This window comes from Adiantum capillus-veneris, unplaced genomic scaffold (genome assembly GCF_014529385.1).
Source record: "Adiantum capillus-veneris isolate H3 unplaced genomic scaffold, ASM1452938v2 Hic_scaffold_325, whole genome shotgun sequence".
Lineage (NCBI taxonomy): Eukaryota > Viridiplantae > Streptophyta > Polypodiopsida > Polypodiales > Pteridaceae > Adiantum > Adiantum capillus-veneris.
In genome coordinates this window covers 4,338,849-4,364,313 of record NW_028221436.1, presented here as the reverse complement: position 1 = coordinate 4,364,313, position 25,465 = coordinate 4,338,849, and the positions used below count along the sequence as shown (strand labels likewise).

Genomic DNA, 25,465 nt, shown 5'->3' with positions numbered 1-25,465 from the left:
CATAGCCCATCTCTTATGGTATACCCTAAGCATGGGTAAGTACATGAGGTGTATCACTCAATTGGGAAAAGGGGACGCCTCTAGTGGTAAGTGAGAGGCTTGTGACACCTCTAATCCTTCATTTGGCAAGAGGGGGCGAGCAAGGGATTTATGGGCATGCCTTGGACCTCAAGCAACCTCCAAACCCCTATATAAATTCCATTCACACTCAATTTTAAACACTTGAACACACTTGGAGAAGGGAGCTCTGCTGCTGTGGCAATTAACCTGGTGGTTTCTACATCAAATCTTTGAGAGATCAATACCTCCAAATCACATTGGGTAATGTAAATCTATTGTTTAATCAAGCTATTATCAATATCTTCTCTCAATTGGAATCCTTTCCAATTGCTACTCTAATATCAAATGCTATACTCTTATTTACCTATCCTCAATTGGAAATCAACAATCATTACATCTATTTTATGGTAATTCTCTACAAAGTAATGCAGGTCTCACCGCTCGATCACTTAATTGATTGTGTTGGATGCACAAATTCTTCATCAATGTAACCTAAATATTTTCATGAACTAGCTAAGCATATTCAAGAATTGTCCAACTAAAATGATGGATTGTTCTTGCAAGTATATATAAGTGATTAATCATGAGATTAGTGCATAAATGGATAGTGTGAATGAGTATTGTCTATTAGACCTTACATAAAATTTATTGCCTACCATAAGCATAAATCATTGGAATAGAAGTGTAAGAATAGAGGAAATTAACATCCCATCAACCTTATTATCAAATTGGTTTTTGCACAATTAGTTCTTACACATTTTCAAGTTAGTTAGAGACAAGATGGACCCAAAAAGGATCTGTGTTAGTGAGACTCACAATGATGAGGATGGCACTAGCCGAGAAGCTAATAAAGGAAAAATAATTTCCTTGGAGGATGTGCCACCAAACTCTCTAGGCAATGGTCCTACATTAGAGAAGGTTGGAATTAATTTTTAAGTATTTGCATTCATTGCATAGACGATAGAGTAGAAAAAGGGAAAACAATCTCTATGGATCATAAAACCATCACAAACTACGGCATATGTTTTGTATAATTTTGTTTGAAGAGTGAAAGATTATTTGGAAATTAATCTGTATGCTTGTAGGAAAGAAATTTTTGCCTAGTAGAAGAACTCTCGAACCTTCTTCATTCAAAATCCTATACTGATATAGTCAAAACTCCCTTTTGATATCCAAGGAAGAGAGCTTAGCGGAGTGAACGCTAAAGCAGTTCATATGGTTGCACACATCTTGCGGGTTAGTGCCAAGAATGCAAGATGGTACTTGCGGGTTGTTGCCCAGATTGCAAGTTAGTCACTGCGGGTTGGTGCCCAGATTGCAGGACAATTTAGTTGTATGGGCAACTAAAGACACCGAGAGCAATAAACTCTCGCCAAGAGGAGTGAACTCTTGGGGTTGGGATATTTTAATGAAGAAGGATCGTATGTTGTTTTTCTTCTAGAAGGATTTTCTTGGTGCCGATTTGAAATTGGTTGAAGGGCTGTCTTAATGAACTTGTGATGGAAACCCAAAAAAGGAACTTTGTGTATGAACAATCATGTGGTAGTAATTAGAAAACAATTAGAACAAAGTGTGAGTGTAGGGGTGGAAAGTGGGGACTCCCTCAGGTTGCTAGTCAAGGATGGGTGGTCTCGATTAGTCGAGAAACTCTCCTTTCCCTCTTGTAAAAGAGTGAATTAGAGACTCATTGTGCCAAGAGTTGAGAATTCCAACTGTACGTGCATCTAAAAGTATGGGGAAAAAGGAAATTGGGGTTTCTCTCTCTCGGAAGGTGAGAATTAGGAACGTCATAGTATTGTAACAGTTCACGTCGCTTTTCCTACGAGACAGGGCTAGGAATCCTTTTTAATGATTCGGACTCAAGTTACTCAGTGACGAGAGTCTGTCCATTAGAATCTTGTCTATATTGACTATGTTTTCTCGATCGAATAGGGCCTAGCGACCTGTCAGGTGCCCTCTTGTTGCCAAAAGGTTATGGTATCGGGGTGGGGACCTCACATAATCACAAGTTTCTCTTTTTCCTGTTTTTGACACTCCGTCTTTTGTCTTTTGGGTGTCAAGAGTTGCTCAAAACTTTACTCTCAATGTGTACCTAGGGTAAAACCCCACACTCTAGTGCAGTCAAATTTTTCAAATTTGGTCTCAAGATGCCCCTTGAGACATCATACGTGTATGATGTCCAAGTTTACAGAATTTCATATTTTCCTCACATAACCCTTGCACATGCCCTCTTATATGCTCAACATCAATCAGTCATGAAATATTATCCACGAAAGCTTGTTTATTGCATTTTTACCTTCAAAAGTAGACTTTTTTGTGATTCCAAATGCAAACAAGCACTTCAACAAATAAATTAGTGATGAATAACTCTAGAATCTAATCATTTACCTAAAGCTACTCCTACACATTATATGGGATTTTGCATCTATGGTAGAAAAACGCTTCACTGCCACACACATACTAGCAAACACTTTTAGCACCTCACAAGTCACTCAGCCACCAACAACTACTCTAATCTACAACTAATACTAAAAATCCTAACTAAATCTGCCTAGTTGCATACCCTCGGCAAGACACATGCTTCCTAGCTATCCACTTGATTTTGGAATAACCTCTTCCGGATCTACTTAAGAAAGATTCTTTCTTTAGCCAAAACTAAATCAAGCAACCATCACACGAGTGCTAGTAGGAATACTTACCTAAGTCCTTATGTCCCCAGGCAATGGCGCCAATGTTGCGGGAGCAAATCACACCACCTATAAAGTGCATGCAACACAACCTAGATCAACATAATGTCAATTGAGGACACAGATGACATGATAGGCGCACGGAGGCAATCTCTTTATCTTATCAGGCTGAGACCATCCTACACATACAACACTATGAAAGGCCAACTAAACCACAATCTAGAATCTCACTGCTCCCAACTACACCACGTACCCATATACACACAACGGAAGGAAACCCATCAAACCATGCCAAAATCATACAAAACTTAAGGAACACCATCCCCTCACTAGGATACACCTGTCCCAAAGCCTCTACACTCAACCCCTCACTCTAAACCCATCTGTGAAAAATACGTATAAAGATAGAGCAGAATTCTGAAATGCCCAAAACTAAAATCTGTGAGTACCTATGCATAGCTTATGTTTCCATGATTCTAATGACTACTTGCATGCAAAAAACTAACATCATTAGATATACTTACGACCACAAATAGCTCGTAGATGTGCGAGCAAGTTCGCTCCATTCTGTGAGGAATGCTTGGCATTGTCGTGTAGCTCTCGTGGAGCCTAGCATGATGGTATTGTCGATTCTCTAATGTGAAGAATGAGCAGGAGTAGCTCCAAGATGAAGCTCAAGCTCTCTCTCTTCCCCTCTCACACATTGTCAACAGCAGCTTAAAACTTAGATTATGATAAAAGTTCTCTATACAAAATGACCAAGATACCTTATATACTAAGGCTACCATAGGTTAAACCTAAAATAGAGTTCAAGGGGTAAAATGGCTTTGTATTTACAATCTGGGAGTGCCCTTCCACCCCGGCTTCTACAACTAGACTAGCTACTTATTACAAATGATGTTTATAACCATAATCCTCAGCATTCCATAACTCTCAGAAAATAAGGCCTTGTTGAGCTATGTTGTGTTGTTGACCCAATGGTCAACACTCCCCCCCTCCAATTTCATGTCATCCCTGACATGACCTAGTTGTCGATGTCAGTGCGGTCTTTGTTGTTGTTTTGCTGATGTAAAGAAAGTATAGGCTATAGCCTTTGCATGAGCTCGTCTTGTTTGTCCAATCCGACGTACATATTCTTCACATGATTCAAGAAAATCATAAGTTATGACAAATGTATGTCAATTTTGTGTCTTTCTCATTGTCAGAAACAACCTTTACAATTTGTAGAATTGAATGATTAGCTTTTAGATCTTGTGAACCAATGACAACTTTGTAAGGATTCTGTAGAAATTGTATGGATAAACCTTCAACTTCTTTAGGCCAAGTTGCACTCCAATGCAAAGTTTGTCTGTCAAGCCGAATCTAGGAGATAATTTTTTTGATTTGAGGTTCAAGACCCATGTCCAGCATTCGATTTGCTTTATCAAGGACAAGATATGTAACCCTGTGGAGGTTGGTTTGTCTACCACTTGTGTGTGCTCTTCTTTGTTGGTGACTCTTTCCTGTATCAAGGTGATCAAAGTTGCAACTTGCCACTGTTATCTTTTGTGCATTTTGTAAATCATTATACTACTTCTAGTTCATACATGACTTAATTAAAGCCTGGCAAACCCCAGTTAATTCCCCAATTTAGTAACTTGATTCAAAAAAGGGATTTTGGTGATGATTGAGAACCTACGGTGATGGGAGGTCGTGGCCAATGGTTGGCGATGCCGCTCGCATGAGGGTGATGATGATGTGGCATGCTAATAGGTGGTGTTCTTGCGAGAATGCAGGGGGGGCGCTCACACACAGCCCAGTCCTTTTATTGAGATATAAGAGGCTCCCTTAGGGTTTTCATGGCACCGTTACAACCAAAGTGGGTCCTTTGAGGTGCTTCACATGCGAGTGGGAGCTAGAGACTTGATGAGGTGTCACCATCCTATCAAGCATACTGAAAATGCAAGGACGAGTGCATGTAATGTGGGTCAAATGTCAAAAACGAGCTACAGGAGCCAATCAAAACCCTTTTCTTTTTTTTTTGAAGAGAGGACTCCATATAAGAGATTTTTTTGTAAAATTAAAGGAGGCTTTTTGAAGTCGGGTCTTTTGGGAAGCTGCCATTTCAAATCCAAGGCTTGGGGAGCCTTTTGAAGGTGAAGAAGAAGTGGCACAGGAGGATTGTGCCCTTCTCAGCATGATGGTGCTATTGTATAGAGGTTTTGTGAAATGTAAAGCTTGTCATTGCCCCATTTCTTGCGTTGGTTCCCCGTTCCCCTTTCCCGTTTTTGTTGTTTCTTTTCTTTTGTTGCCAGTTGCGACGTGGTTGGGTGCAACCCCAAACTGAGGTCCGTGTATGCAAACTGAGAGAGAAAGAGAGGATTATGTGTGCTAGGTGGTGTGGAACAAGGGTTGTGTGGGTGTGGAATGTGCTTCAACTTTTTAAAAAGTCTTCTGTATGCATTGGTACACCGAGAAGGGTGTGTGTAGCTGAGATTGTGAGGATTTTGAAGGTGAATCCCAGTGGATTTGGGGGTTTGTGTGTATCATGGGCTATAGAGAGACAATATGTTGTGTGTTGTATGTGTACCCCTTTCTTCCTTTCCATCTTCTAGTGTCCCCCATGGAGGAGCACGTTGATTGATCCCCGGTGTTGAGTTTGTGATCAAAGATGTGGCAAAGTGTTGGTCCAATTTTCAACGGTGTTGAAGATGTGGACAATGGCGATAGACTTTCAAGTTGTTCATGATGTCACTGCAAATGTGAGTGATGAAGAATTGATGAAGAGAAGGTGAAAACGGTGCCATTGGTATTGCAAGGTAAAGCAAAGGCATGTTTTGATGGTCTAGAAGGTACAGATAAGCAATATTGGATTGCTTTTTTGAGATCAATTTCTACACAACTTTTGCAAAGTGGTATTGACTGCTGAAGTGGATGCAAAGATCAAAGGGCTATGACAAGAAGTAAGTGAAAATTTTGATGCTTTTGTGGGTAAGTTTGAAACAAGCTAGAAGGATATGGTGTATGTTACCCAAGTGGTCAATGCAGATTGTTTCAAGCTAGAAAATTCCTAGTTTGCATGCATCCTTGTGTTCAAGAGAAGGTTGGTTATGAGAAGAACTAAGAAGCTATGCCAAGGCTATCAAAGTTGTCAGGGTGAAGAGCAAGAAAGTGAAAATAAAGCTGGAGTTAGGCTTGTTCAAGCCTATAGATTGTATGCATGTTGTAGCAGTAGGGTGTTCTGTAGACCAGTAAGGATGGTGCCAAGTGTGCAAAGTGTGGAGTTTGCTAGGGTAAGGCCTTTGATTAGTTATGTTCCTTTGGAGTTGCCTTTTTGTGAGGTCTCTATGTTGATTGTGGAGGATCTTGTCAACAAAGATGAGCATTTGTTAGCGGGTCACCGCGATGAACGTCGACGGCAACATAGCTTTTTTGTACTAACATAATGTCAATATGCAAGGAAGTGACTAGGGATGGGGACGGAGACTTGATGAGAGTGTTAATCTCACCAAAGTGAACTCAGAGGGCTACTCATACTACGACAAAAGGAAATCAACCTCTTCATAGTCAGAGAATCATTCTGCGTCCAATCTCACCGCTCTAGGTCATCACGCCTTTTCGACATCCAAACGAATTCGAAATGCAACGAAACTTAAGGAGAGGTATTACAACGCCTAGGGACACAATCTTACCAAGTTCTACAACCATCTGGGAAGGCACATAAATCACGGTCCATCACAAAAAATGTGCAAAAAACTAAAACAAAATATACGAAAAGGTCCCCCCTAAGCATAGAAACACTTATCCGTGGTCAAAACATCAAAAAACAACCATTTAAGACCTCAAATCAATGCATTTAGCTCACAAACAATGCATCGTGAGCCCCATCAGAATTGAGAATGGTTCACTCAAATTGTAGAGCAAGAGACAAGGAACACAATGTGTATTTGGAAATGAATTCTGATTACGAGTCCAGGAGAAAAATGGATTATAATTTGTAGTAGCAAGAGGCTTCTCACAGTGAACGTTCAAACTCTTCCCACCTAATGGTCCTGTGTTTTCTCAAAACTAAGGGTTTTGACTTAAGAGCTAAGGGAATTTTCCGCGGCCATTCGTCCACTTACAAGGGGTGTAGACTCAAAGAGGCTAAGAGGGCATGACAAAATATATTACAATTACGAATCCTCATTAGCTGAATTACATCACTTGTTTTGAAAAAATGAGTGAGTACTACAAGGTTTGGTGTACATCCGCTTTTTATGTGTTAGTCCACTGTGTCCACCAAACATTCCCCCCTTCCTATTTATTGCACGTCCTCATGCAATCTGTCTCTGAGTGTCCTCTACCGTCTTTTCTCTAGCATTGCAGTGAGTGTCTGAACTTTTGCGCTCTTGCCTTGATCTCCACTTTTGCTGCCAGCTCTTTGAAAGGATAATTGCTGAGAGTGCTCTGATATGCTACATGTCGGGCTGGCAGATCTTTGGTCATGGGATTGAATATGGAGGAGTCTACCTCAAAGAACCCGATCGTGAACACCTCCTCAAAAGTCTACATGTAGTGGGAGGGCCAGAACGTGACTCTTGTATAGAATCCCATGATGATGTTTTTGCTTGGGATTTTCGTCTCCATATTCCAACAGAGCCCTCTTGTGCCTTCCACAAAAATCTGCCAGGGATGCTCTACTGCCTCTATATCATTGAAAGCTATTATGCAGGTGATTAGCATCTTGGAAATTTTCATGAGCATTTGGCATGCGAGATTGGGGATCTCCTTCATCATGTTTATGACCCCTCTGAGCGTCTGAACCATATACTTCTCTGATGGGGGAGTTGTTATTGATTGGCTTTGTTATAGCTGGGTAGTTCAATACCGCTTTGCCAAGAGTAAAAACTGTCCCAAGATCGTTGTCTGTTGATGGGACAATAAGTTGGGTCAATCCTGAGGTGTTGCGAAGCATTCTTGTAGTATGTTTCGTCTATTGGTCGCTGCTCAAACCATTTCTTTTGCCAGAGGAGTGGATTGTCAATGATAGTCTGAATTTGTATTGCTATTGTTGTGAGAAGAACATCTCTATAATCCCCTCTACTGTTTGGTTCAAGGTTAGGTAGCATTCTTTGTTTCCATAATCTAGCCTCCTACTGCATCAGTGACAGGCCAATTATCTCATGCCCGAGGTTTTTTATCACCTCATCTGGAGTGATCATGAGCAGGGCAGCCAATTCAAGTACTTTCAATCCATACTGCAGATATTCTTTGTGCGAGGGGTCTTTGACTTCTGAGATCCAGCGTTGAATTTCTTCCTTGGCCGAATCCGAGATGGATGTTGTCTGGATCTTCACATTCCTACGTTGTTTTGCATGTGCTTGTCGTTGGCACATCTATGTGGTGAGCTTCAAGAGTGGATCGCTCAAATCCTCCTGTTTGCTCAATTTCCACTGGGGCTATTTGTTGAGGCTTTGCTTGTGTTTCTCTTGGAGTCTCCAAGTCCCCCCGTGCCTCTGCCAACTGCTTCCTCAATTTCCTGGTATTTGGCTTTTTGGAGTGCTTTATGTCCTGCTGCCATGATTTGTCTGTCATACTTTTCTTGGGCAAGGACCTCTTTTAGATCTTGAACCTCTTTGTTTAGCGAGGTTGATTTAGCAATCATGGTTGAGTAGGTTGGAGTTTCTTGTAGGGCTAAAAGCTGGCTCAGCGTCTTGCTCACCACCACATAAGACTCTTGTAGCTTTTCACTCTGCTCTCTTTCTCTGGATAGCTCCTCCTCTAGTCGTTGCTGCTCAATTTGCTGAGTAGAGTTGGCCTCATTAAATTATTGGACTTCTTTGTAGTAATAGGTAGCATTTTCCTGTTCTCTTTGCAACTCTGCTTGGAGTTGTAGCTGAACTTTTTGCAGCTCCTCTATTTTGTCTTTTAACTGCAGAGTGTTTTTAGCTACTTTAGAAGCCTCCTTTTTGGTATCTTCTAGCTCTAGCTTGCGCAAGTTGTAGAGAGCTCTTTGGCATTGGAACTGGAGCTTGATTTGCTCTAAATAAGCATCAATGTCGAATGATTTGATCATTTCTGTTCCCTTCTCTACTACCACTTGTGAACGAGGTGATCTTGGTTTTTGTTGGCTTCCTTGGCCCTTTTTTGATGTCCCAGCCTCTTCAGTCATTTTTTCTTTCATTTTCAGTACTTCAATAGCAATGAAATTGTAGTAGTCTTTGGTTGTGCTGTCTTTGTTGCTTGATCTGTCTTTTCTTTCAATAACACCTTCTCTGGTCCTTATTCAGGGAGGTCTATAGCTTCTTCTCCTTTTGTTGCTCCATCCTTCAAAGGTATATCTTTGTCCTTTGGAGATTCAAATCTCTGACCCTACTGGTCGAGCGTGTCCTGCTCTCTCTTCTCTTATTGGTTATCATATTTTTCCTTGGTCTTACTCGATTCGTCAGATGGTTCAAGATCATCGATGCATGTCCGATTTGCCTCTTCTCTTTCTCTTTGCTCCATCTTTCGTTTGAGCTCATTCTGAATCCGTTGCCACATGGTATTGGCAATATTTAGATTCTTTTCCGCTTCCTATCTATTTTGTTGTTTCATCCTTTCCAAAGCTGATCTTTGCCTACGTAGTAATGGAACATCTTCTTCTTTTTCTTCTTCCTCCTTTTTATCGTCCGCTTCTGTTCCTTTACTTAGTTTCTCTTCGTGCTTCTGCTGACAGATTCTTTTTCTCAACGCATGCGCTTCCTCCATTTTTCTCTTGGCTTGGGTAATTGGGATGGCCTCCGCCATATGGCCTGTTCTCTTCTTCAATCTTGTATAACTGAGGGAGAACTCACTCCCATGCTCCTCTTCTGAAGACTGGTATTCCGAAGGGGTAACTCTTTGTTGAGACCCAGCTTCCCCGCTACTTGGAGCATGCGACTTTGTCTTTTCACTCTCAGTGTCCGTTCTTGTGGCGCTTTGCCTTGTTTGTTTAACTTCTGGTTTTGGCCTTGTGGATGATCCGGCCACCGTTTTTATTGCTCTTTTACATTGTGTATCCAATCTATATACTCTTCTGCAAGTGGTAAATCATTAATTATCCCCAATGCCTGGTAGGCTATTTGTGTCAGCACTGGTCCAGCGTTCATGTAGGTTTTTCTCTTTTGGCTCCCCTTAAGATTTGCTTCAACGATGTTGTTGAGGAGGTAATTTCCAAAGTCGCAGCTGACCACTCTTCCTTCTGTGAAGCCCATTGCCATTACCACTGCCATGTACAATAGTGGTTCCAAGTATCTTGGTGGCTTCTGTACTTTGAAGTGTTGCGATATGAGGGGCAACATCAATTTGGTTTTTGAGTAGATCCTTGATATGCTAGCTTGTGTCCTCTTTGCTTCAGGAAGTCTTTGTTGTTGTCTATTGCTTTTGTTTTTTGCAATAGATTTTGCATCCCTTGCTGCAGATGGAGGGCTTCATTGATTGTTTCTATTGTGATCTTAACCTTGACTGTTGCTCGATGTTTGTCAATCAGGGTGGTTTCCCCATTGTACTGAATCGAGCTTATGAGTTCATGAGTTCTTCTGAAGTCCGTTCCCCAACTATAGGCACCTTCCCCCTGCTTGCACTTGTGGCTTTTGGTGTAGTGTCCACATTTCCCTTGGGAAGATGGTGGTCTTCACTATCTCTCCGTCCGCGGCTTGAAATCTTCCGACGAATATGTTAGCCGGTATTGCTTTGAGCACCTATTCTGTGATATGGGTCTTCTCATTCGAGGATATATCGGCTATCTCATATGGTGTTGTTTCCCACTCCCTTTATGCTTTCTTTTGAGGCATCTTGTGGTCAGTTTTAATTTGGAAACAGGGTTTAGCAGTTGATCAAAACTGTTGAAAAGTTGAAGAAAATGCAAACTTTGGCCATAAATTAAAAATGAGCATAACTTGGTCAAAACTACCCCAAATTTGACTAAATTTCACCAGTGCATCTAGGATTACTATAGGCACAAGGGCGTAGGGTAAAATATAAATTTTGGCAAAAAGGTACATGGATCGCAATCCATGTTGGGAAGCATTTCCAAAATCCAACTAGGGGAGGTTATTCCTGGGCATATGAAGTGCTACTGTGCAAATTCCTTTGGTTTTAGGGTTTGAGGAACATGGATCGCAACATATTGAAGATCTGATGATACCATCTAGTAGGGTTCATCAAGATGGTGCCTTAGTCCAAGAATTTTGGGATTTGGATCATTGATTTGTTAAGTAGGCTAATTTTTGGAAATATTCTTCAGACTTAGAGAAATTTGGCATTTTGATATGGATTTTGGAATCCAAATGGCTTGAAACTTCATGGCTTGACTTTTTTGAACATACTGGGCCAAATGGTATAAATTTTCCTTTGGTTGGGCAAAAAGGTATATGGATTGCGGTCCATGTTGGGAAGGATTTTGATATAGCCTTGTGCACACATGCTCCTATAGGTCTTCCTAGCACACTGGTGAAATATTTTCAGATTTGTACATGTTTTTCCTTAGTTTACTCAATTTCCTAGTTTATAGCCATGTTTTTTCCGTCTTGACCATATTGGTTTTTTTGAACCACTTTTGGGCACATCCTTTGACTGATATCTGTTATTGCCTCGATTCTAGATGATTTGTGCTTGTAAATCACAGCTTTCCCTATCTCCATACCAAATTCCACCAGAATTTGAATCCATCTGAGGGGGAAATTGATCCAGCAAATTGCACAACTTTATAGGTAACCTTTTGCTTAGTAGAATCAACCTCTTCTGATTGTCCATCAGTTTGTGGATGAAACGAAGACAAGAACGTGAACGTAGTGCCCATGTTCTCAAACAATCCTCTCGAGAAGGCATCCACATCTCTCCTCAAGGTAGGCCAATAGAAGAATGTCTACCTCTTTAACTGTCACATCAATACCACGAGCCCTACATATGGTGGGACATGACTCTCTTCCATGACTTTATGTCGAAATGGCCTAGTGACACAAAGTTTGCCATGCATCATCATAAAATCATCTCTGAGGAGGTAGTGCTCAAGATGTTGCCCTCCTTGCAACTGTTCAAAAATCCTTGCAAAATCTTAATCTGTAGCATACTGTTCCTTTATGTCATCAAGCTCATGATGATAAGAAATTGACACAGCTGAAATTTGTGGCTTCCTTGATAATGCATCAGCCACAACATTCTTCTTGCCTTCCACGTGCATAATCTGGAAGTGGAACATAGAAAGAATGTTTGCCCAACTCATATGCTTTTCAGATAACTTTGACTGCGTCAAGAACTATCGCAAGGTCTGATGGTCTCTTTGGACAACAAAATCACCACCTAAGAGATAGTGCTTGCAGCTAGAGAGAGCATGAACTACCGCCAAGAGCTCTTTCTCATAGACTTGCATAGTCTTCTCTGGACCTTGCTAAATTCGGCTTTCATAAGCTACTACTCATCCATCTTGCATTAGCATTGCACCAATGCTACTGCCACACGCGTCACACTGGGCCACAAATGACTTCCTGAGATCTGGCAAAACAATTACTGGATATGAAGTTAACTTCTCCCTTAAGAGACTAAAAGCTGAAATCTCTTTTTCGGTCCATCTGAAAGTGACCTCTTTCTTTTGCAAAGCGTGAAGAGCTGATGCTTTCTTTGCAAAATTCCTGATAAACCTTCTATAGTAGGAACACAATCCCAAGAAGCTTCTAACGTCGTGCACAGTCTTCAAGTCTCGCCATGTCTTAATAGCTTCAACCTTTGCGGGATCCATTCTGACACCATCCTTTGAGACTATGTGGCCAAGATAGTGGATCTCTTCTAAGAAGAATTCACTTTTCTTAGGATTGACAAGTAGCCTGTAACTGCACAGCTCTTTGAACACAATGGTCAAGTGATGCCTATGCTCCTCTTCATTCTTCAAATAGACTATCATGTCATCGAAGAACGTCCCAACAAACTGTTGATGCGAGCGGAAAATCCGGTCCATCATTCTGTTGAACGTGACAGGCGCATTTCTTAGCCCAAACAGCATCACTAGGAACTCATAAAGACCAAATGTCGTTCTAAACGCAGTCTTGTGCATATCCTCTGGCCTTATAGGAATCTGATGGTACCCACTCTTAAGGTCTATCCTGCTGAAAATTGCAGCACCCTCTAAACAATCGAGAATATCATCAATTCGAGGAATAGGAAACCTATTCTTGATGGTATTCTTATTCAACCCACGGTAATCAATACACATGCGCCATGAGCCATCCTTTTCTCCACTAGGAGCATTGGGGCGCAAAAGGGTGAAGAACTAGTCTTTTTATACCTTTTACCCTCAGTTCGGATGCATACTCTTGGAGCGGTCAACAGCAGTACCTTCTGCAAATGCTGGTTGTGCGACTTGTGAGTCGGTTGGCTTGAGGAGATTCTTGATAGAGCTAGATTTACTTTTAGCGGACAACATTATTTTTCTTGGATGTCTTTTGGGGGTAGTGGTTGGATGATACAACGGTCGTGTATTGGTTCGACCTTAGAGTTCTTATAGCAGATATCCTCGTCCACGAAACCCTCTCTTTACAATTGGAGATTGCTCACTCTAGCCCCTTGGACTCGTTCCTGTCCAGGATCTGAGAGGGGTTGTTAGAGTTCATTTTCCTGTCTCGTGGTAGCTCTGGTATCTCCCAGGAGAAGATTAGGGAGTGGGGGCTGCTTTGTGGCTGTGCCCGCCAGTGTGAGGTAGGTCTCTGATGTCGGGTCGTGTCTAGCCATGTTTAGCTCGGGTTTTGGCTCAGTTCCATAGCCAAGTAGGCTCCTTCTGCCGGAGAGTATTCACCCCCTTTGCAGTCCATTGACTTCCCAGGACCCTAGAGGCATTCAGTCCCTCCTTTGCTATTTAACCCAGCATGAGGCCTTTTTATGGCAGGTCGTGGAGGGCTGATCCCTGGGTCGGCAGCCCTTGGGCTGGTCCTATATATGTGGGCAGGGGGGGACACCCTTTGGTCATGCAGTACAGACCCTCCATTTGGGTGTCCCAGAGGGGCAGCCCAGCGTTTTTGGCAGAGGGTCCATCCTAGGCGGGCGCCCCTGAGGGCAGCCCCTTCCCTTGTGCAACCAGCCTGGAGGAGGTTCATTTGCTTGCGTTTTCAGCAGGTGCAGCCTAGCATTTTTTGGCATGCAGCAGGTCAGTGTTTTTGGCCTATGCAAAGGGCAGCTACCATGATGATGTGCAGCAGATGCATTGCTTGGCTATCACCTCTACGGTGTAGTGGTTTCTCACCGCGGCCTTCCGCAGGCCTTGTGATCATGCAGTGAAGGGATTTCGTCCGAGATCTAGATCCTTATCTTGATCTAGCCAGGAGGAGATGCACCAAATCTATGATCTTAGAGCATGTCAGAGGTGATGCACATGTTGAGACCGTGGCAGTGGTCTTGTGTGCAGTAGCAGTCGTAGTCGCAGTCGCAGTTGTGTGTCCTCTCGGGTCTATCCATTCTGCATGTCAGTTCTACCCCCCTTGGTCACTTGTATGAGCAGATTGTTATCAACATGGAGAGCCTTTCCCAGATCTCTCTCTCTCTCTCTCTCTCTCTCTCTCTCTCTCTCTCTCTCCTCTCTCTCTCTCTCTCTCCTCTCTCTCTCTCTCTCTCTCTCTCTCTCTCTCTCTCTCTCTCTCTCTCTCTCTCTCTCTCTTCCTCTTCTTTTTGTACCCAGACATGGTATCAGATTCACAATTTTGTAACAGTTTGGTCTCATAGATCATTTTGGCCTTTTGAAGACGTTAATATAACATTTCATTTCATTTCTCTCTCATTCTCAATTTTCTTGTCTCTCTCTACCTCAGTGATCTCTCTTCTCCACAGGTGTGCCTTGTTCATGTGTTTGGCAGTGCAGGCGTTCTAGATCGGAGTCGAGGTACCCACCGGTTCATGAGCCTGTTCTGTTCTTCATTGCATCTTTCGCTGCCACCTTCGACAACAAGAACTTATGGAGCACCGGCCGTGAGGCCTAAACCCAAAAGTATCAAAAGCTTGCACTCTAGGCTGATTTCTGTAAATCGCACTGGCTGCCACATGGCACATCTGTATGGATGGCAATTTTGCATGAGCTTTTGGTAGCAGACGCTTTTGGGGAAAGTGCTTTTGGATCTGATGCTTTTGGGCAACCCTTTTACTACTTATAATAGACCTTGGGGCCTCACTCTGCAAAGCTTTTCGACGTAGAGTCTGAGAGCAAAGAACCCTCAGAGAGTTGTACTTTGCATGCATAATAATAAAGAAATATCTCTGGGTGCCAACCTTTGGGGCTAGTGCATTTGGGTGCAGAACTCCGCCGTGTTGTCTCGACTCTCTCTCTCTCTCTCTCTCTCTCTCTCTCTCTCTCTCTCTCTCTCTCTCTCTCTCTCTCTCTCTCTCTCTCTCTCTCTCTCTCTCTCTCTCTCTCTCTCTCTCTCTCTCTCTCTCTCTCTCTCTCTCTCTCTCTCTCTCTCTCTCTCTCTCTCTCTCTCTCTCTCTCTCTCTCAAAGTTCAACGATTTTGCAATTTCTAATCGTGTGCTGCTATTGATTTCTCGCTTGGAGTGTCCAAGCCTCTAACAACAGTCCTCTCTCTAAGGCTGGCTGTCATGGAATGGGGTGTGGGTGGGTTCCTATTTTCTCTCCGTATAGCTTATGGCCCTCTGTTGCACATCGCAGGGATTTTTACCAAACACAAAGTAGAGAGGCCAGAGGTTGTCACCTTGGCATAACCTCGGGCCCTTTTAACTCGACTTGCCTAGTGCTCTAGTTTGAAGGCACCCTGTCTCTTGAACTCTCCCCTCTGCAGGGGTTCATTTTAGTATTGTTTCTGGTCAAGGATTAGTAGTATCAGTGAACCAAAATAGAAGACGTTCTAGAATTTCATATTGATGTTCAAAGAGTAATAAACTGTCTCTTTTTCAGCTGATGAGGAGAGCTGGGAAGGTTTGATAAGGAGTGGCCTTGTCTATGGAGGTGGCCAGATTGAGCTAGAAGAGCTGTTCAAGGTCATGAAAAAGAGGGTGGAGCGAGTTGACATGCGCACGGTGAGTTTTCTCTACGTTTCATAAGAAATCAAGACATATTTTTGAATGGATTCACACAGCACGGGTTGTGCATCCCAGAGACTTGAACATGATTCCATCCTATTGTGATGATGCGTAAAATGTTTACTCAGTTGAATACATTCATCACTTGGCAGTAAACCCATTTCTTGTGCATTTTATGTTTGTTATGCAGGAGAGTGGATCATACCAACAACGGGTTGTGTTAGAGTATCTGAAGGAGATAGAAGAAAGAGCACAAGCTGTCATAGAGGCCTTTCAGACCTCCAGAACATGAGGCGTATGATTATGGCCTTAATAGCATGGCTGATAGTTGTGAAGGGGCTGAGGAATATTATGATCGAGCCAGCTAATTTAACCTGGAGTGGGCTGTTGTATATATTAGTGCCTGGAGTGGGCTGTTGCATATATTAGTGCAAACACAGACTTCCCGTTGCTGGCCTCTTCCAGTATCATTTGTATGACTAGGAAGGACCAGTGGTCGATTCTCTCAACCGTCAGTCAATTTTTGCTCGTAATATCTTGCCTGTACTCATTGAGTGTAAAGTCAGTATCTTCAGCCTTTTTTGGAATGAACTTAGGGTGCGCAATGTCAAGTTTTGAAGCTTTACAATTTGATTTAGTATCATGTAATCCTTACTGTGAAACCTTCTGACCATGTTCCTCTGTAGATCATTTCTCTGCTAGCCAGACAAAACTATGTATTGCGCTCTCTCTCTGTGTGTGTAAGCATTGCAAGTTCTTTGATGATTCATGACTAAGTGTCTACGAGCTATATCTTCAATTTTGAGTGCTTAAAGCTTCACTTTATGTCATTTTGACTAGAGAAAAGTGTTATTAGACCAGTTTAGATAGTTCTGTTGCAATCTTAATGATTTGGTTAATGATAGATCGTGATTTTTGTATTTTGTTGGAATGCTGTCAGACTTGTCCCCTTAGATCTTCAAGGTCTCTCGGAATAGTTTCCTACGACGTTAAGACTCTCTTTTTCATAGTATTTATATTTCATCATTTTGTCATTTCATTTTGTTATTCTGACTTTGTATCAGATCCACATTACATTGAAACGATCTTGTCTCATAGGTCATTTTGGCCTTTTGAAGACGTTAATATATCATTTCATTTCATTTTATTTCATTTGAAGACAGAGTGCCTACGTTGGAGGACATTGAATCTCTATAGCCTTTTGGATACTGATGTATATTTATATGATGCTTCGACTGTCAGAGAACTCCATTGTATCAGCTCACCCTTTCTATTCCCTTTGTATCAAGCTTTCACCCCACCCCTACCCACTATTTTCTTTTCAATTCTTTGTACTTTTTGTGATTAGATTCACCATATGTAACCTTTTGGTCTCATAGGTCATTTTGGCCTTTTGAAGACGTTAATATTACATTTCATTTCATTCTCTCTCTCTCTCTCTCTCTCTCTCTCTCTCTCTCTCTCTCTCTCTTCTCCTCTCTCTCTCTCTCTCTCTCTCTCTCTCTCTCTCTCTCTCTCTCTCTCTCTTCTCTCCTCTCTCTCTCTCTCTCTCTCTCTCCTCTCTCTCAATATCAACACTTTATTGAAATCATACCAGAGCGAACATGCGCTGAAGGACTACTATGCCTGAAACATAAGCGTCCGAGTAACAACGGAACATAGTGCGAGTGCCACCATTGAGAACCACGTTTTTCCTGAAGCAGTAAGGCATTACCATTGATAGGAGAAAAGGGAATCACCCAGCACAGACGAACAATGTTATCTACTGCTCAAGGCATCTGTGTGCTTTCCTACTACTACTACTAGTTCACATGTAGAAGCTCGCTTCGCTTCTCTAGTCTCTTAAGCACCCAACTCTCTTAGTCTCTGCTCATAATAAATTGAATAGTCAAGAGAAGGTGTGTGCCAAGTAGTTGGACTTGCTTTGTGTGCATATCCTTTGTTTGCTTTATAGAGCAAGAAAGGACACATACTGAAGAAGGAATTGCGAAGTTGAGCTCAAGAAGAAGGTGAACAGAAGCTTGTTTTGCTATAATTCCTTCGCATAGAGCCGAAGTAGGGTAAGCCAACTTCTGTTTTTTGAACTAATGATAGCGGTGAACATAAATCATAATTGGGCTTGTGAAATTATGAGCAGCCATAGTACGAGTTTGTGCAATCTTTCAAAAATGTGTCAAGAAGAAGAGGGTGGAGAAGAGGACTTGCAATAACCAAGAGACACCTTCAAGGAGGGAAGAGGAGAGCCTACATTACCACCGAAGTGTAAGTTTGTAAGAAGTCAGAAGTCCTCCCCATGCCTCTCATCTGAGCAAGAAGGTTAAGATTATTCATGTAACGTTTGTCATATCTGCGGATCAAGCTAGTGGTCATGTGTTGATTTATATTCATATCTCGGGATCAAGCTAGTGAAGTCTTGCCTAGATTACTTTTTTATTCTTAGGATATCAACTATTGTGAGCCCTAATGATTTGGGTGATTCAGGATTATTCCCATGCTGATACATTTAGGAGACAAATGCTGAAATTCCTATTTGACAGTTTCATGAGATCCTCTCGAGGCTCCACCTCAACAACAGCTTGAATGCAATCTTCTTCATGTCTTGCACACAACTAAGAAGTAGAGCATTTAACAATAGCATCAAGAAACTTCATGAAAACCAAACACTAATATAGAGTCCCTCAAAGATTGGAGGGCAGTCGTCGCTTCAAAAGCAATTTGACAAGCCCACTTCACTCATAAACATAGCCCAAAAGCTCAACATAAAAGCGCCTACACCTATGATCATATCAAAACGATAGCCTTCCCCTCCTTTTCGAAGAAGCTCCACAACTTGGAAAAGACTTCTCTCAATTTACACTTCCACAATAGTAGCATCCACTTTGACAATATCTTCTCCAAATCCATTATAGCAATACATTAGGAAAAACTAGTCTTGCTTAGAGAAATGGAGAAAACTTAATTGAAATATTGACTTGGTAATTGAGTAGGCATCCTGTACGACAGTGCAAGGCAAAGAACATTGTTTTTCAAACTACAAAAAACCTTGTGACTAGTTAAACGTCTCTTCATGCATGCAATGAGGAAATGACGCAAACTAAAGACCATATAGTGAAGTCATGCAAAACAGAAGTGGCCATACATAACTATGGTGGAGGGTCGGCACTGTGTCTCCTTGGAAATTACAAGAAACACAAGTTGTGCCTTTGCCCCGTAGTTTGGTTGTGTGATCCAAGCAAATGCATATGAATCCAAATAACGAACCTTTACAACTTGTTGACATAGGGTTTTGTCTGTCAATTTGTAGAAGCTCCCATTGTCGATTTACAAATTTTATCATGAATAGAGTTGAAGCATGTTGTAGCACAAAGGGCAAGAGGTCGGCACATCTGTTGTGGACCAATCTGCGATGACACATAGGCACCTAAAGTATAGAGTTGTTCCATAGCCGATATTAGAGCATGTAGACTGTGGAGGCCGTAGATCCAAAAAAATTGAAAGTCAATGAATCAGTAATACACAGCCTTCAGATGCAAAGTTGTATTGCCAGATTTATTCTTTGAATTTCAGGCACAGTTCGTTGTAACATCTTATTTCATTCTTGTGCATGCTCTCAGCGTACAAGAGACAACACTTTCCTGGACTTGTTCTGCCTGCTTGGGGCTTTGCTTTGTAGAGGCTTGAGAAATGGGTATAATGAGAAGTGAATCTAACCCAAGCTTGGGATTATAGACATTTGGCTTAGCAAAACCTGGATCTAAAAGGGACATTAGATTCCATTGATGATTAAAAATGCCTTTCCAATGTTGGTTGGAGCCACACTTTCCTTGTTGGTGCTCGATCAAAAAGTTCTCGTCTATATTTCACTAGGAAAGGCACTATAAACTGGGAGTATAAGCAACTCTGGAACATTGGGACCCAACCCCTTTATTCTCTCATACAAAATCTGGTACACTATACTTCTTCTTGTCCTCTTCAGTTGAAAAGAGAAGGATATCACCTTCTGGCTCAATTAAATGTATCCGCGTAATAGTAATAGGTGCAACATCTAGAAAAGTGCCCAGAAATCTTCTCAGCATCCAAGTGTAGCTGAGGTGACTAAAGGACGCAAACCTTTATGCCATGTTACTAGGTCCTTCGGCAGCCCATAGAGTCCATCAGTGTGTATTGTCCTTTCATGTGCTTCATCAAGCATGATGACAAAATGCGCGAAGAGTTGGCTATCCACGAGCAATATTCTGAGAAGTATTCCATCTGTCATATACTTGATTACTGTCTCGGGGCCCGTTCTTGAACAAGGATGCACCCAAATTCTTTTGAAACCCTCTTGACCACAGACATTGTGGCCACTCTTTGAGATTGTGTGCAGCCAATCTTTCGTTTTGTTGTGCACCCCTGCTTTTGCTAGATATTGTGTAGTCTCTATTGTTTTCTTTGAATTGGTTTCTCCAATCACAACTTAAACCTGGTTCTCATGGACTGCTCCAACTGGGGTAATACCTCACATCCAAGACCCCTGACACTAGTAGTTGCTTAGCTTCTCATCTCTCAAGCAAAACTCGTTCTCTTTAGTGGTTGCCTAGAAGGGCCATTTTCATTCTAATCTGTGATGATAATCCCAAAAAGCCCTTTGATCATGTTGAAGGCTGAATCATACAAGAGGGATTAGATTCCTCATCCAAAGAGCTTCTTTTCATCATTAGAATATCTTGCCCTATCTTTTGGTGCACCTCCCTCATGGAAGGGCTAATTTTATTCCCATCATGGAAACAACCTTAACCCATACCTCTTGATCATATTTGTGGTAATTTGCAACACATGCACAATCCATTCCTTTTGATCACAAAAGCCTAGAAGCTACATAAAGTAGCCGTATTCCATGACATTTGAAACCCTACCTCAGTAAACATTGCATAGCTTAAGTTCTTGTGGTTGATGCCCTTTTGAAGAGCTAGGGTTTCTATCATCTTGATCCCTCATGATCCGGTCGCTGCGTTTATCATCATTGTCATTGCTTGTATCTATCCTTGCGATCATCATGATCTCTTGAGTCCTTCGATCACCATCCTGGTGGCTATGATCCCTTCTTTATTCATCCTCTCTATCATGGTCTCTTTGTCTTTCGTACCTTATCTCATCTAGATCATGTCCATCGCGATCTCCATTTTCATGTTGATCATGTCTACTGTAATCTTCATCATTATCTCTTCTGTGATTTTTGCCATCGTGTTGACTATCACATTCACTTTTGCTATCATGTCTACCATCACCACTACTTCTGTGTTGTTCCTCTTCTTTCATCTTAGCCTCATGCTCCAAGCTCGTTTTACAAATGTTTGATCCTCCCTCTGTCACGAGGGTCAGAAAGCCCAAAGAAGGCTGAATCTGAATGCTTACTTTTAGCTTTTAGGAGGAAGAACAACATAAATGCTAGTGAGCAAACTTTTAATGAAGTGCTTAGGAAGCTTTGCAAATGCCAAGCTTGCAAACCAACACAAGCAATTATGGCCAACCCTTGACAAAAAGATGGCTTTCTTATTAGCACCACAAAGGAGCATTATAAACAATATTTCCAGTGCTCATGGAGTTCAGAAAGGCATTCACTCTATCTTGGGAGGAGAGCAACATCACACTTTACATGGTGAGTAACAACACACATTACATGCTTTAAAAGTATTATTCATTTCTTGATTATGGTCACATTGTATCTTATTTGTGCATCGAGCATTTTTTATTGAAAAATATGGATCACTCAAAAATTTCAGCACCTAGGGCATGGAGAACTCCCATTGCCGAGCTACAGGGTGCATTTTAAAAATACCCATCATGATGGGGGTGTTGTGTAGTCCAAATATTTTAAAGGAGGCATTCAACTAGATACCACATGGGGTTTGCTTGTTAGTTCGCCATGGAGAGTGCGTGATTGTCTAACATTGCGAAGGAAGTAAGAACATTGGATCATGGAGAGGCATCAAGCTCCATTTGTTGCATAGCTATGACATAGAAGATTGCATACAAGCCATTAATTTAGATGCTGCATAGTAACCTACTAACGCACACCTATAGGTCTACTAGAGGATACTAAATTTTTGTCCATCCATGCCAAGAGAGTGACTATCCAGCCTGAGGGGACAAATATGGCATGTAGATCGAGGCAAGGGTTTGAGCAATTATAAGTTGCATCTTCTTTGTGATTGACCGCCCTATGTTTTGTACCCTTACATGATGTAAACGATTAGTGCCCGTTTATAGTGCAATTTCATTTTCCAAAACTCACACAGTTAGGCATTCATGTTAGTCTTGGTGTGAGATGGTTTTTTTTTTTTTGGGGGGGGGGGGGGGGGGACATGATGGCTTAACACCAAAATCTCTCGGCCAGACATGTTGTAAGAGGTTCTTCATGGCCCCAATATGTCTTCATGCTTCTTCAATGCTACCACCACTTGAATCCGCTCATCAAAGAAGTACCCATCTCACCAGAAATTTCTTGAAAGCAAGTTATTCTCTTTGAATATGGGCAATATCCTTGGTGAATAAAACTTAAAAATTCTATGACACCCAAATCCTTGTGTGTGGTGGAATAGCTACCACATACTTGAAGATGTGCTCCTCCGTGCATGCCACAATTTTGAGAAATTTGTTGCTCTTGAGGTCAATGATAGAGCCAAGTTCAGGGACACAAGTGAAGAAAGCATTACCACCCATACACTAAAACCCCCCCCCCCCCCCCCCCCCCCCCACACACACACACACACACACCATTCTCAATGTGTTTAGGAAGAGGGTGCATTGTGATAGAGGGGTGGGTGTGAGTGGAGAGACGCTTGCAAAGGCTACGGATGTGGCCATGTTCAGAGTGTGTAAAAGCAAGCACTAAATGAGCTCAAAAGAAGTGTAGGTGAAAAAGAGGTAGGTGGCTACCTTTTATAACGTCCCTCTTTCCAAAAAAGGGCTAGCCTCTTCTCTCCTCATAGCCTCCTTGAGTCCTTGTAGTCTCATAGCCTCCTTGAGTCCTTGTAGTGCACATTCTTGCACATAAACGTTGTGGTAGTTTCAAAAGAAGCAAGTTTTTTTTAGCACATGCACAAAACAATGAATAGGAAAGCACCAAGTCAAGGTTACAAATCAAGAAGCTCTTATCATATTTCAAGGAGCTTTGGACATCTCATACCATCTTTTGCTTCAAAGATGCTACCGACTGCAATTCTGGCTCATGCCACTCCACACTTAACAAAGACAAGACTTGGATAGGTTCAAGTCTACCATAATTATATGTAGTAGTGGGGATGACATATGCGGGTGAGTGAAAGAAAACTATCGCTCTAAAATCTGTATGTAGTGCTTTGAATGTTCTCAAGGCTATGAAGTGGTTGCTCTTTCACCACCAATCTAGATGAAAAAAATGACTACACAAGCAAGTAGAAACACAATTGTAGGTATGAAAGACCCTTGTGACACCAAAAGAAACCCCTCATTGCCAGGAAGGTATTCAATGTGGTGGAAATGCCTTTCGAGTAGGTTGTTGCAATGCATCCTTTTGAGATTGAGAAAACAATAGCTACAATCCCCTTGTCCTTGAAATTCTTGGAACCATGAAGCCTCCCCTCTAATGGTGGTTTAAATTTCCACTAGTTGACATGGTAGGGACTATCATAAATGGTTGCATGTATACCCAAGCACCTTTGGTGAACTCTTGTGGCACCCATTCACGATCTAGCGACATGCAAGATTTACATAACAATTTCTAGATGAATCACATCTGCATGCATGTATTGATAAGAGAGAGAGAGAGAGAGAGAGAGAGAGAGAGAGAGAACACCAATTGAGGGCTACCCCTCCAAAAGAAACTATATTTATGACTCTTCTATATAAGACTAGAATTGAGTTCTCCAAGCTTGAAAGAGCATCAAATTCCTCTAGCATCTCATACTAATTATATTTAGAGTTTGATGACTCAATTGGGAAGTATCTCTCTCAAGGTGGATGAGGACATTACCACACTAATGCGGGAACTTTGCATGCTGGGTTCTCGTTTTCCATGTTTTTGAAGCTTCTTTAGACCGAAGGCTAGCCATTGATGATACAACTTTTGGAGGCACGCAGAGACACATTGAAGCTTTATGATCTAGGGCTCAAATTTGAAGGCGCGAGGCAGCTTTAATCTCCGCCGTCTGATCATAAAGTAAACTAGGGGTGAACTGGGGATGAGTGAACTAGGGGTGAACTGAGGGTGAACTAGGGGCGGATAAGCTAGGGGTGGGTGAACTAGGGGTGCTTAAACTAGGGTGTGATCATGTGTCATGCCAACATGGACATCGACGCGCGCTAGCGTGGTGATAGAGCATTTGTGTGACAACCGAGACGTTCGAGGTTCGACCCACGCCCCGCGAGGCAGGTGAACTAGGGGTGAACTAGGCGGGGGTGAACTAGGAGTGAACTTGGGGCGCCATTTTTGCCCCGAGTTCACCCCTAGTTCACCCCCAGTTCACTGCGTGATCCGACGGCCGAGATTAAAGCCACCTCACGTCCTCAAACTTGGGCCCTAGATCCCCTCTGGCCTAGAACCGTGCCATATAGTGACGAGGGTATGTATGCGGTGCCTCTTGAGCAAAAGCTCATGATGTTATGCATTGTATGAAAAACAGTGAGAAAGACCGTTTTCCTACATGAGAAAATATTTAAATCTTCTTGTGATATAATTACGGAAGAACAACTCTCCTACTTCAGTTGTTTCCTAGCTGTGGGTATGACCAATTAGGGTATTAGGGGACAATGATTAGTTAAATGATGTATGACAACCTTCCCAAACCAAGGCACAAGAAGATTCATAAATTTTCATATGTAGGAAAACGGAGTCTTTTACAATGTTTTTCATACAATGCACAACGTCATGAGCTTCTGCTCGAGAGGCACTGCATACCTAGCTAGGTACGATTGGGGGTAGGGAGGTCGGGGACCCCCCCCCCCCAAAACAGGCCAACGGTCCCCTGTCCCCTGTCCCCAATCGTATTAAGCTAGGTATGCAGTGCCTCGATCCCTCACCGAAGCTCATGATGTTGAGGTAAGTCACATTGTAGGAATTATTGCGAGAATTTGTCCAAAACTTCTCATGAGGGTCACACGCCCCAAATCTCTAGTGCCATCGCCTAGACATTTACTGGCCATCATGGATGTAATTGAAGCTCACTAATTTATCTAGTTGTAGTTGAAACTTATTAATTGATCGCTCACAAATACTACTAGGACGTTCTCAAATTTATTAGGAAGCAAAGACATAACATTTTTTTAGCTTCTAGTCCACAAACAGAAAAGGCTTATGTGAAGCTAAACTGAGTTTAATTGGAGTCAAGGCATCATGTACAACGTGTACAATGAGGGTGCCAAGTTGCAGAGTTCAATCTACATTAGAGACAAGACTACAATGTTTTACTAGATGCCTTTGCCTCTTTGTACAGAGGCATTTTCATGTTTGATTGTAGTCAGAAGCATCGTGTGCAATGTTGAATGTGTAAGTTGTAGCATTCAATCCATATTGAAGCAGTGTTCGGGAAAAATCATTTTTCCAAACATACAAATTTCCTTTCCTTGAGTTTGCCAAGATGAAGTTTTAGAAAATTAGTGGTATTTTTTGGGGTTTTACACTATTTTTCTCTATTTTGGGCCAGAATTTTTCCTTTTCCCCTTGCCATCAACCGGCATTATTGAAATTGAAAATGGCACGATATTA

General features: G+C 42.0%; 1 protein-coding gene and 2 pseudogenes across 1 annotated transcript; 1 reads left to right on the top strand and 2 right to left on the bottom strand.

Moving 5' to 3' along the window:
* Positions 1–15,305: 15,305 nt before the first annotated feature.
* LOC147417131 (uncharacterized) lies at positions 15,306–16,453 on the top strand. Its single transcript, XM_086507864.1, has 3 exons — positions 15,306–15,405; positions 15,617–15,738; positions 15,932–16,453. The coding sequence occupies exons 1-3, from the start codon at positions 15,306–15,308 to the stop codon at positions 16,031–16,033; spliced, it is 324 nt and encodes a 107-aa protein (XP_086363990.1). The 3' UTR covers positions 16,034–16,453.
* Positions 16,454–19,247: 2,794 nt separating this feature from the next.
* Positions 19,248–20,224, bottom strand: LOC147417130 (putative pre-mRNA-splicing factor ATP-dependent RNA helicase DEAH5 pseudogene; annotated as a pseudogene).
* A 1-nt stretch (position 20,225) lies between these two features.
* On the bottom strand, positions 20,226–21,296 carry LOC147417129 (uncharacterized; annotated as a pseudogene).
* Between the last annotated feature and the right edge of the window lie 4,169 nt (positions 21,297–25,465).

Coding starts and splice junctions, on each gene's coding strand:
- LOC147417131 (XM_086507864.1), top strand. CDS start 15,306: ATGGGGTGTGGGTGGGTTCCTATTTTCTCTCCGTATAGCTTATGGCCC. Junction 15,406..15,616: donor ACAAAGTAGAGAGGCCAGAG/GTTGTCACCTTG, acceptor TCTCTTTTTCAG/CTGATGAGGAGAGCTGGGAA. Junction 15,739..15,931: donor AGCGAGTTGACATGCGCACG/GTGAGTTTTCTC, acceptor TTTGTTATGCAG/GAGAGTGGATCATACCAACA.